Genomic DNA, 12,594 nt, shown 5'->3' on the forward strand with positions numbered 1-12,594 from the left:
AAGAGAGATACCATTTCATTTCTAAATCCACACTTCGCTCTTAAAGGAATAAAAGCCAAAGAAAGCTAGGCGGTCATCAATTGGAATAAGTACACAAGGGCCACCTCCCATATTTCTCACTATAGGCATCAGGACTGGATGCAGTCTCATTAACTTTGCTGTGTTTTCATGCAAGGGCATCAGAAAATACATTGTTTCCAACATTACCTGATTTAACCAATTTGCTACATTGCAAGGTTTGTGGAAAATTGCTGCATGCTGTATTTTGCTGACCTCACGTTTGGTATTCCAAAGGATACCTATATTTAGACAAACACATACAGTGCCTTGCAAAAGTATTCACCCCCCCCCCCCCTTTTGGCTTTTTACATTACAGCTTTTAGTTCAATGTTTATCTGAATTATATGTGATGGATCAGAACACAATAGTCTAAGTTGGTGAAATAAAATTCGAAAAATATATACATAAAACAATTTTACAGAAATTATATATATATATATATATATATATATATATATATATATATATATATATATCCTACACAGTGCCTTGCGAAAGTATTCGGCCCCCTTGAACTTTTCAACCTTTTGCCACATTTCACACTTCAAACAAAGATATAAAATTTTAATTTTTTGTGAAGAATCACAAGTGGGACACAATTGTGAAGTGGAACGAAATCTATTGGAAAAATTTTAACTTTTTTAGCAAATAAAAAACTGAAAAGTGGTGCGTGCAAAATTATTCGGCCCCTTTACTTTCAGTGCAGCAAACTCACTCCAGAAGTTCAGCGAGGATCTCTGAATGATCCAATGTTGTCCTAAATGACTGATGGTGATAAATAGAATCCACCTGTGTGTAATCAAGTCTCTGTATAAATGCACCTGCTCTGTGATAGTCTCAGGGTTCTGTTGAAAGCGCAGAGAGCATCATGAAGACCAAGGAACACAACAGGCAGGTCCGTAATACTGTTGTGGAGAAGTTTAAAGCCGGATTTGGATACAAAAAGATTTCCCAAGCTTTAAACATCCCAAGGAGCACTGTGCAAGCCATCATTTTGAAATGGGAGTATCAGACCACTGCAAATCTACCAAGACCTGGCCGTCCCTCTAAACTTTCAGCTCAGACAAGGAGAAGACTGATCAGAGATGCAGCTAAGAGGCCCATGATCACTCTGGATGAACTGCAGAGAACTACAGCTGAGGTGGGAGAGTCTGTCCATAGGACAACAATCAGTCGTACACTGCACAAATCTGGCCTTTATGGAAGAGTGGCAAGAAGAAAGCCATTTCTCAAAGATATCCATAAAAAGTCTCGTCTAAAGTTTGCCACAAGCCACCTGGGAGACACACCAAACATGTGGAAGAAGGTGCTCTGGTCAGATGAAACCAAAATCGAACTTTTTGCCCACAATGCAAAACGATATGTTTGGCGTAAAATCAACACAGCTCATCACCCTCAACACACCATCCCCACTGTCAAACATGGTGGTGGCAGCATCATGGTTTGGGCCTGCTTTTCTTCAGCAGGGACAGGGAAGATGGTTAAAATTGAGGGGAAGATGGATGCAGCCAAATACAGGACCATTCTGGATGAAAACCTGTTGGAGTCTGCAAAAAACCTGAAACTGGGGACGGAGATTTATCTTCCAACAAGGCAATGATCCCAAACATGCAGCAATCTACAAAGGAATGGTACACAAATAAACGTATCCAGGTGTTAGAATGGCCAAGTCAAAGTCCAGACCTGAATCCAATCGAGAATCTGTGGAAAGAGCTGAAAACTGCTGTTCACAAACGCTCTCAATCCAACCTCACTGAGCTCGAGCTGTTTTGCAAGGAAGAATGGGCAAGAATTTCAGTCTCTCGATGTGCAAAACTGATAGAGACATACCCCAAGCGACTTGCAGCTGTAATCGCAGCAAAAGGTGGCTCTACAAAGTATTAACGCAAGGGGGCCGAATAATTTTGCACGCCCCACTTTTAATTTTTTTATTAGTTAAAAAAGTTTCAAAAATCCAATAGATTTCGTTCCACTTCACAATTGTGTCCCACTTGTTGATTCTTCACAAAAAATAAAAATTTGATATCTACGTTTGAAGCCTGAAATGTGGCAAAAGGTTGAAAAGTTCAAGGGGGCCGAATACTTTCGCAAGGCACTGTGTAGGTGATAAACAAAAAAATAAATATATATATATATATATATATATATATATATATATATATATATATATATATATATATATATATATATATATATATATATATATATATATATATATATATATATATATATATATAAAAAACACACAAATCTTTGATGATCCCTAGGAGCACCATCAAATCTATCATAACCAAATGAAAAGAACAGGGCACAACAGCAAACCTGCCAAGAGACGGCCGCACACGAAAACTCGCGGACCGGGCAAGGAGGGCATTAATCAGAGAGGCAGCACAGAGACCTAAGGTAACCCTGGAGGAGCTGCAGAGCCTAGAGTATCTGTATATAGGATGACAATAAGCCGTACGCTCCATAGTATCGGACTTTATGGCAGAATGGCCTGAAGAAAGCCACTACTTTCAGCAAAACACAAAATGGCACGTTTTGAGTTTGTCAAAAAAGCATGTGGGAGACTCCCAAAATGTAGGGAGGAAGATGCTCTGGTCTTATGAGACTAAAATTTAACTTTTTGGCCAACAAAGAAAACGCAAACCCAACACATCACCCAATGAACACCATCCCCACAGTTAAGCATGGTGGTGGCAACATGCTGAGGGGATTTTTCAGCAGTCCGGACTGAGAAACTGGTCAGAGTTGAGGGGAGGATGGTGCTAAATACAGGGATATTCTTGAGCAAAACTTGTACCACTCTGTGTGTGCGATTTGAGGCTAGGATGGAGGGTCACACTTGAGTGGTTTAAGGGGAAACATATTAAAAATAAAAAAATTGTTGGAATGGCTTAGTCAAAATCCAGACATCAATCCAATAGAAAAATCTGTGGTCAGAATAAAGATTAGTGTTCACAACCCAAACCATCCAACTTGAAGGAGATGGAGCAGTTTTGAAAGGAGGTAAGATGTGGCAAGCTCATAGAGACTTATCCAAAGCAACTTGGAGCTGCGATAGCCACAAAAGGTGACTCTACAAAGTATTGACTTTAGGGGGGTGAATAGTTATGCTTCACAATAAAAAATAAAAAATAAAAAACCTTCATCATCTTCAAAGTTGTGGATATGTTTTGTAAATTAAATAATGAAAATCCTCAAACAATCCATGTTAATTCCAGGTTGTGAGGCAATACAGGAAAAATGGCAAGGGGGGGGGGGGGGGGGGGGGGGTAAAGACTTTTGTAAGGCAGTGTAGGTTACCATTTGATGGTTTTCTTCTAACAATGCTATGTGCCTGTCTGTGGTGGAAATAGAAGGCAGATTACCATGTGGTGCAAGTTAATCGAATGAAGGCTTTCAAAAACTATCACATGGATTCTGAGAACAAACAGCAAAGCACATTGAGTGAAGGAGCCCTTACTTGTCTTTTACAGGTACCCTGTCCCCACTTCTGAGAGTCCAGGCCCCAGCGAATTACACCAGCAGCTCGGCTCCCTCCTCCTCCTTCCCTCACCACCGAGCCAGTAGGAGAGCGCAGCGATGCTTCTTGCATGCACAGTAGGGACCCGGTGTGAAGCCGTAATGCTACACTGCCAGGTTCCCTTACCCGTAATGGCGGCGGGAGCACCCAACAGCTGATAGAAACATCAACTGCGGTGCAGACATAGCTGGACTCCAGGACAGGTAAGTGTCCTATGAAAATTCAGCAGCTGCAGAATGTGTAGCTGCTGGCCTTTACATGTTTACAGGGGTGGGCAGAAATCCTCTTTAACTGTCAGGCTTAATCTTCTATGCAGCTTGGAGAGAAGGCCTTTCTTCAGCACTGGACAGAGGCAGGATCTATAGAGGATGTACAGCTACACACTAAGCCTATAATGCACTGCCTTGAGAAGGAAACCTATGGCATGTAACCTAATTGAAAGTTATTTAATAGAAACTTCAAGGCTGCCATGGTTTACCTTTCCAAGTGAATATGTTACTGACCTGGCTGGAACATTGTTGCCAACCTACCGTATTTATATCGGCATATAACACGCACTCTTTTCCCCTTAAAATCAGGAGAAAAATCAAGGGTGCATGTTATACGCTGATCCTCCGCGATTTCTGGGCTCTGGGCGGCTTTCAGCCACCTTCGGCCCCTCTCGGCGGCTTACGGTCGCTAAGAAGGGCCGAGAGCGGCCGAAAGCCGCCGAGTTCGGCCGAAGGCGGCCAAAAGCCGACGAGAACTACCGGGCGCTGCCGAGATACACAGGACATCTCGGCGGCGCTATTTTTAAAAATAAAAACTGACATCACTGAGGAGACAATGATGCACAAGGCTGCAATGACGGACAGGCTGCAAATGACACTGACAAGGCTGCAGATGGACACTAAGAAGGCTACATTGATGGGCATTTAAATGTAAGTTTTTTTTCCTTAAATTTCCCTCCTAAAAGTTTTTTTCCTTAAAATTCCCTCCTAAACTTGGGGTGCGTGTTATACGTCATTTAAAATTAGACAGTGTTCCTTTTGAACTAAAAACCCTGCATTTATTTCCCCACACTTTTATCTATCACAGGCAGATCTATGGCAGACCCCCCTCCCAGCTTTCCAATCCTCAAGCAGAACAAGGTTAGCCTCTATTTTTTCACCAGGCACTTGTGCTGCAGACACTACAAGTGCTAAAGAAATCAATGGGAGAGCTGTGACAGATTTCTCATTCATCTCTACAGAACTAGCTGTCATGCCTGCAGCACAGGTGACCAATGGGAAAATAGATATAATATTGACCAGTGTAATGGAAGTACAGGGAGTGAGAAACAAGATTTATGTTGCATCTGAGATCTGTATATGGGTATAATAAGAGTGCTGTTGGGAAACCCTCACTCAAATGTTTAGTTAAAAAGTGAACTTGTACTTGAAATACTTTTGTCCACACATGCTAGGTCAATGACTTCGAGTAGTGAGGAAGAATAAGGCAGACAACTGTGAAGCATGTACCTTTAAGCAGCAGCTGTCCTGATATTGGTAAAATGAAACTAAGAGCAAGCTTTGCAGGCAAGACTGCCCCATTATAACAATTGGTGATTCAAATTACCAAATTGTTTCTTTTTAAAGTAAATAGAAATTTGCATTGTGAAATACCATACATTTCAGTAAGGATATCTGATGCCCACAACATCTATTTTCGCCTTTACTTGCCTTTTCTGCTCTGCCCTAACAAATGACCATAAGGGCATATCAGGCGCTGCCCGATGGCCCGGGGACAGTAGGATGTCAGCCCCTGACTGTTGCCAAACATCCAGAGCAGACACAAGGTGAGAGCTTGGCTGTTTGTCAGCATATAACACCCAATCTGAAGGTTTCCCAGGCAGCTGCACACTGCTCTCCCTCCAGCACTAATTTGGCAGAACAAGTAGTAAAACCATGAGTACACCTGCTCTCACAGTGATCCAGTCTGTCATCGTCTCTTTTAGCCCTGTAGCCGCAGCACAGATGCCTGTCATCCCTCCCATGCTCCCACTCCTCTCCCTGTGCTTGGTGATGGAGGTGAAGTCCGCGCCGTCCAGGTACTGTCTCTTCTGGTCTCCCAGCCACTGCACAGTGCCTCTCTGATCCTGCCCGTGCTCTCCTCCTCCTCCTCCTCTTCTCAGGCTTGATAACAGAGGTCACTACACTGGCTCCTTCTCAGTATTCCAGCCAGTAAACCTCGCGCCCTGCATTCTATGCTTGCCTTGTGCTGTGAATTTTCCTAAGCTCCCTCAAAACACTACAATAGGAGGAGGCACATTAACCACTTCAGGCCCTGAAGGTTTCACCCCCTTAATGACCAGACCATTTTTTGCGATACAGCAGTGTTGCTTTAACTGACAATTGTGCGGTCATGCAACGCCATACCTGAATACATTTTTTTTACCCACAAATCGCTTTCTTTTGCTTTTTTTATTATTTGCTCTATCAACAAAAAACGACCAACAAGTTAAGGCCAATATGTATTCAGCTACATTTTGTTTTTTTACCAAAAATAATAAGCTTATATTGATTCGTTTGCACAAAAGTTATCCTGTCTACAAACTGTGGGATAGCTTTATGGCATTATTTCTTCTTTACTAGTAATGGCGGCGATCTGATTTTTAGCGGGATTTTAGTGGGACAGACATTGCGGCAGACAAATTGGACACCGACATCAATACAGTGACCAGTACTAAAAGAATGCAATGTCACTGTATAAATGTCACTGGCAGGGAAGGGGTTAAAACCAGGGGTGTTCAAAGAGTTTAGTGTGCTCCTAGGGAGTGACTTCTAACTGTGGGGGGGCGGGGGGAGATGGACCGACTGGAGGAAGAGAGAAATCTGTGTTCATGATTAGCAGGCACACAAGATCCCCCTCTTACTCTGACAGAACAACGGTCTGCCTTGTTTACATAGACCACCGCTCTACCTCTCCGAACGATCGGAAGGTCCCGGCGGCCATCATGGCCACAGCAAGAGCCAATCACATTGGGAGTGGGTCAACAATTTATGGCCCTGCTACCTGCACCTGCGATTTCTGCGGGCAAAACAAAGGGGAAGCAATCGGCAGGTACATCCGACTCCCTTGGCGGCCCAAAACTCACAGGTTGCTGGAAGTAAAAGACTAGAAAAAAAAATCGGTGACTCTGAACTGTACATGTGCAGTCTGGAGCCAGTCCTTTAGAGCAGTGGTCACCAACCTTTTTGGCACCGGGGACCGGCTACGTGGAAGAAAATTGAATTGTGCCAAGGACCGGGATTGAAGCACGTTCTTTGTATTATTACATTGTGGTAATAAATTAAATAGCTCACTCACCATAATGTAGAATCATTGGAAGCCCTGAGTGTTTTACCTGCCATGTCGCCTGCTACCAGATGTGTAGAGTCACTTGCCACGCTGCCTGTCACCAGATGCGGAATGTCACTAGCCACATCGATTGTTTTGTTTTTCTAAAGTGTTTCATCAGCAGCCACTAATAAGTAAGGATGAGCTCAGTTGTGTTCGCAACACTCACGTGCAGAGCCCGCCAGGAAGTCGGCACTGCACAGCGCTAATTGCAGGCAGTGAGACATTTTCCTGATCAGCAGTTGTAGAGATCGAGAAATGTCTCACCGCTTCCAATTAGTGCTGTGCAGTTATGACTTTCTGGCAGGCTCTGCTTGTGCGGATTGCAAACACGCCTGAGCTCATCCTTACTCATGAGTTGTGACCAGGCCAGGAGGTAATAAACCACTTGCCAACCGCACTATAGCAAAATGACAACTACAGTGCGAATGGCCAGTTCTGGGAGGCCATCATATGACGTCCTACCATGATCGCACCCACCAGGCTCTGTGATCACAGTAGCCTCCGGATACTACTAATCACAGATTGAGGTTAAGAGTCAATGGGCAGTCCAATCACAGCTGATCATGATGTAAACAGAACCCAGTTTTCAGCTTTTTCCTCATGTTGACAGCGTGAGGAGAGAAGAGGACCGATAACCAGGTTCTGTAAAAAAGGACATCTACACTGATAATCAGTACCACTAGTGCTGGCAATCTGCAGCAACCAGTGCTGTCTATCTGTGCCACCTACCATTGCTGCCTCAGTGAAGTAGAAAAATTAACTGTTTGCATAACCGCGCAATTGTCAAAGTGTGACAGCACTGAAAGCTGACAGTTGAGCTGGGCAAGAAGAGGGTAAAAGTGCCCAGTAGGCAAGTAGTTAAATAGGGCACCCCAGAGGAGCAGAACATAAGGGGGCATTCTACAAGAGGATGTAAGGGGGCACTCTGAAGGTATTAACTCCTAACTCTGTCCAGAGCACCAGTTGCCATTTTTCTGCATCCCAGTTATTACATTATCATGCACAGGATGTAGCAACAAGGTTAAGCTGCACAAAAACATAGGAACTGGGGTGCAGAAAAATGGTAGCAGGTGCTCTGGACTGACGACTCAAAATCTGAAATATTTGGCTGTAGCAGGAGGCAGTTTGAGTGGTACAATAATAAGTGCCCTCAGGCAACAGTGAAGTATGTTGGAGGTTCCTTGCAAGTTTGGGGCTGCATTTCTGCAAATGGCATACGAGATTTGGTCAGGGTGAATTGTGTCCTCAATGCTAATAAAGGTGGATACTTATCCATCATGCCATACCATCAAGGAGGCATGTCATTTTCCCTAAATTTATCCTGCAGAACAATGACTCCCAAACATACAGCCAATGTCAATAAGAACTATCTTCAGTGTAAAGAACAAGGAGTCCTGGAATTGATGTCTTGGTCCCCTTATCGAGTCTGTCTGTGATTACATGGAGACAGAAGGATTTGAGGCAGCCTACATCCACAGAAGATCTTTGCTTAGTTCTCCACGATGTTTGAAACAACCTACTTGTAGAGTTCCTTCAAAAGCTGTGTGCAAAATGTACCTAGAAAAAGTGATGCAGTTTCAAAAGAGCCACACCAAATACCGATTTGATTTGGATTTCTCTTCTGTTCATTTACTTTCCATTTTGTCAATTGATTAAAATAAACTATTAACACTTCTATTTCTGAAAGCATTATTGCATTATTAACTTACAGCTTTTCATACCTGCTTAAAAAAAAAAAACTTTTGCACAGTAGTGTTAAAAAAAAAAAAAAAAAAAAGGGGATTAATATATCTATCTATCTCCATCTCATGTTTTTTGGAGTCTAGATCTATGTTTGAATCCACTTACCTTTGACTGACTCCCTACCTCTGCTTGAAGTTTATTCCAAGCATCAGTAAAATACTTTAAGATAATTTTTGAACTTTCTTCCTGCTAGTTCGAAGTCTTGTCCCAGCGTTCTAGATTTCATATTGAAAATACTGCCCTCCTGAACCTTATTCACCACCTTGATGTATATAAAAAGTTTGCATTGTGTCTCCCCCTTCCCTACTTTCCTCCAGACTGTACATATTAAGTTCCTGAAGTCTCTCCTGTTTTTTCAGGGTTTTATCCCTCAGACCTTTTACCATGTTTGCTGCACATCTCTGGACTCGTTCTATCCTATTATCTTTTTATTCTTTATTTTTTTTATGCAATATGTCAAAGCAAAAATGTTCCACTTTCATCCAAGGAGTTTGTTCTTTCAAAGTGATCAGCAGAAGAAATTTGACAGATTGGGGGAAATGTGCTGTTTTGTGTAGAAAAGTAGAAGTGAAGAAAAGCTAAAAAGTTCCAAAACCCATAACCAGATTTCTTTGAATGATTGCTGCTCATTTTTCACTATTTGAAAAGCTCTCATCCTAATAAACTCATCCAAAAGGAAAACAACAGCTTAATGCATGCAATGTTAAAGAGGGTTTAATAGCTCTTTTGTGGTTTTAAATACACCACAGGTTGCAGAACTCCTCTGCACAATCCATTTATTAAATTACAGTAAATCATGTACAGATCCACAGTATCATTTGAGACAGTCATTTCCTGATGATCCCTTCTACCTATTCCATCATTGAAGCAGCTCTGTCTTATTACCTTCTGGAGACAGCCACTGAGAATTATTCAGGGCAGCAGCATCCAGATTTTTTTTTTAAGCAGGCAGTTCTGAAAGAGCATTAATCATTGGTGCCTTAGCTACCAAGGAAACAAGCTGGGCTACTTTTACACTATATTGATGCATCCTGTATTTTAGTCCCAAACATGAAAGACCTCAATGACAACACTGCTAAAGAAAGCGAATATTGGCACATTAACTGCCTAAACATTGAATGACTTAGGCTGCTCGTTGTAGTCATTCTACCAAAAAAAATAAAAAGTGTTAGTAATGGATGGACTCTGGGGGAATAAATAACCTTGTAGTCATTCGTTCCACCCAAAACCGATGAGTTAGTTATGGATGGACCAGGGGGAATAAATAGCCCTGTAGTCATTCATTCCACCCAAAACTGATGAGCTTGTTATGGATGGACCAGGGGGAATAAATAGCCCTGTAGTCATTCATTCGACCCAAAACTGAGCAGTTAGTTATGGACGGACCTGGGGGAATAAATAACCTTGTAGTCATTCATTCCACCCAAAACTGATGAGCTAGTAATGAATGGACTCTGGGGATCTGAGCTACCTTGTAGTCATTCCTTCCACCAAACACTGATGAGTTAGCTATGGATGGACCCCAGGGGAGTGAATAACCTTGTTGCTTCAGTTCCATCCCTTGAGATCTTCAGAGGAAAAAAGAAGACGTCCATATGGGAGTTGATGATTGTGCTCTTGCCGACATCAGATTCCCATGTATCCTGCTGCTGTGGATGGCCTCTCACCATCCCTACTATAGTCACCATATTATATAGTCACCATATTATATAAAGAGCAAGCATAACCAAAAAAACAGGGGAGCATGAAACCCCCCTCCTTATGGCAGGCAGGTAGAAACAGGGACGGTGAGGGGGATCTTCTTGTTGAAGTCTCCCGACAATTGAACCTACCAGCACCCACCCATAACTGAAATATCAGTTTCAGATGGACGGTGAGTCCATCCTAAAGCAATATCTATGATGGATGAGACATGGGAGTGCAACGCTCCAAAGTAATCACCTCTCCTAAGAACAGCTGTCTCCGCAATCAGGCAGGGTTCTGGCGATGTTTGCAACAGAGATAATGGAAGAAATAGAACGCTGGATAGCCGTGCTCCAAAAAAAGTGTGGCTATTCGGCATTCTATTTCTTCCACTATGGTGAATGAGAACTATTTGCACATGCTTCCAATGTTGAACGGATGATGTTGGCACTGACCTGAATTTGTAGGGGCACCAGGCGGACTTTACACCGGTCACTGACCACAAAGCCCTTAGGTAGGTCAATGTACTGTCCCCATTCTTCAGCGAAGAGCTGCACCACAAACTTCCGATGCATGTCGATCTGATCCCCGTACAGACTGAGGAACTTCTGGATTAGGACTTCATAACCCACGCCGTGGGGCACAGAAGAAGGCCGGGCGAACACTGAGAAGCAGAAGAGGACGGGCACGCTGCTGCTGTTGCCACCACAACCTCCCAGGGCAGCGCTGCAGCTGTTGTTCTGGATACCGGGGCAGCTATTCACCTGTGCTGCACACACTGGCTGCTCTGCCATGGTCACCTGCTGCTGTGGACAAAGACACAAAAAAAGGGGATTATACCAAGTGCTCTGGCCAGCCCCTCACACCAAGTGACAGTGCCAACCCAGAGGAGGGAGGAGGAGGAGAGGGGAGGGTGCAGGCAGTGGGTGGAGGGGACAGCCTAGGTGATGGACACTCGCACTCCTTCCTCCTTCTGTGATTGCCTTCCCGCCTCCCTCACCCACCCCCTCCTCCTCCTGTGCCTGCACTACATTGGACGAGGCGGCGTGTCTGTGATTAGGAAGTGAGCAACGCTCTGTGATTGGAGGCTGCCTCACACTGACACCCAGCTCTGTGCATTGCACTGTGTGCGCCCACATCCCACCAACCTGTGGCTGCCCAGCTGGAGCGCACCTCTACGTCCCAGCAATGACACCCCCCCGCGCAGACTATGCAATACCACACAGCAACTTACTTCACCTTATTCACTGACCTCCCGCCAATCCCCACCGCACACTTCTGGGAGAAAAACACACACCGAACACGTGCTGACGTCAGCTGGCCCGGCGTCTCCTGAGGGGGCGTGGCCGCAACAGCTAGTTCGTTGTTGAGAGAGAAGGATACGTTGGGGACGCAAATATATGTAGAGGAAGCTTTGGGGACATAGCTGGAGGAAGTGCTGATATACAGTGGCTAGAAAAAGTATCTCCTTGGCATTAACCGCTTCAACTCCGGAATGTTTTGTCCCCTTAACCATTTCAGTACCGGGCACTTTACCCCCTTCCTGCCTAGGCCCATTTTCAGCGATGTCGCTGTTTAAATGACAATTGCGTAACACTGTACCCAAACAGAATTTTTATCATTTTGTTCCCACAAATAGCGCGTTATTTTGGTGGTATTTGATCACCTTTGTAGGGCTGCAACTAACGATTATTTTCATAATCGATTAGTTTTCCGATTATTGTTTCGATTAATCGGTTAATGACCTTAAAAGAAAAGAAAAAAAGTGGTGTATAATTTAGTTAATATTTAACGTTAAAAAAAAAAAAAAGCTATTTATTCTTAAATATCTCTGTGCAGTGGTAAATATAAATAACCAACTATATGGTTAGAGAGCAAAATCTCTAATCCACTCTGAGAACAACAGACAGAAGAGATATACTGTATATACTATTAGAGGTGATCTTCCCTCAAAAAAAAAAAAAATGTAAGAACGTTTGTTCGATTTTCTAATCGTTAGTGGGGTCAAATCGATGTTCATTTTTAACCAGAGTGATGGGAAAATTTGGAAATAGAAAACGTCTTGGTGAAAGAAATTTTCAGACTGTGTATGTGGTTTTCATTCAGAAGTTACATTCATTTTAAAAACAATGTTAAAAACAAGTGAAAATTTCAAAACAACATTCTTTGATTCAGCGAATGTACAAAGATTTTTCGTCTGAAAATTGATCCGTGTGGTCAGC

The 12,594-nt window shown here is 43.2% G+C and overlaps 1 protein-coding gene across 6 annotated transcripts in view; it reads right to left on the bottom strand.

The window, feature by feature from the left end:
- The window catches only part of ISOC1 (isochorismatase domain containing 1), a 96,000-nt gene extending 84,097 nt beyond the window's left edge, over window positions 1–11,903 (bottom strand). The window contains exons 1-2 of one of the 6 annotated variants that reach the window (XM_077462131.1): window positions 11,625–11,903; window positions 10,828–11,175 (exon numbers count right to left, since the gene is read on the bottom strand). In XM_077462131.1, the coding sequence (XP_077318257.1) occupies window positions 10,828–11,175; window positions 11,625–11,888 (612 nt within the window). In that variant the 5' untranslated portion in view covers window positions 11,889–11,903. Of the gene's footprint in view, window positions 1–10,827; window positions 11,179–11,606 lie in introns of all 6 variants that reach the window. The other 5 variants (XM_077462130.1, XM_077462132.1, XM_077462134.1 and 2 more) reach the window with 5 other exon arrangements.
- Window positions 11,904–12,594: the final 691 nt, after the last annotated feature.

Source organism: Lithobates pipiens, unplaced genomic scaffold, assembly GCF_037356315.1.
Source record: "Lithobates pipiens isolate NorthernLeopardFrog02 unplaced genomic scaffold, aLitPip1_a1.2 Scaffold_3, whole genome shotgun sequence".
NCBI classification, from domain to species: domain Eukaryota; kingdom Metazoa; phylum Chordata; class Amphibia; order Anura; family Ranidae; genus Lithobates; species Lithobates pipiens.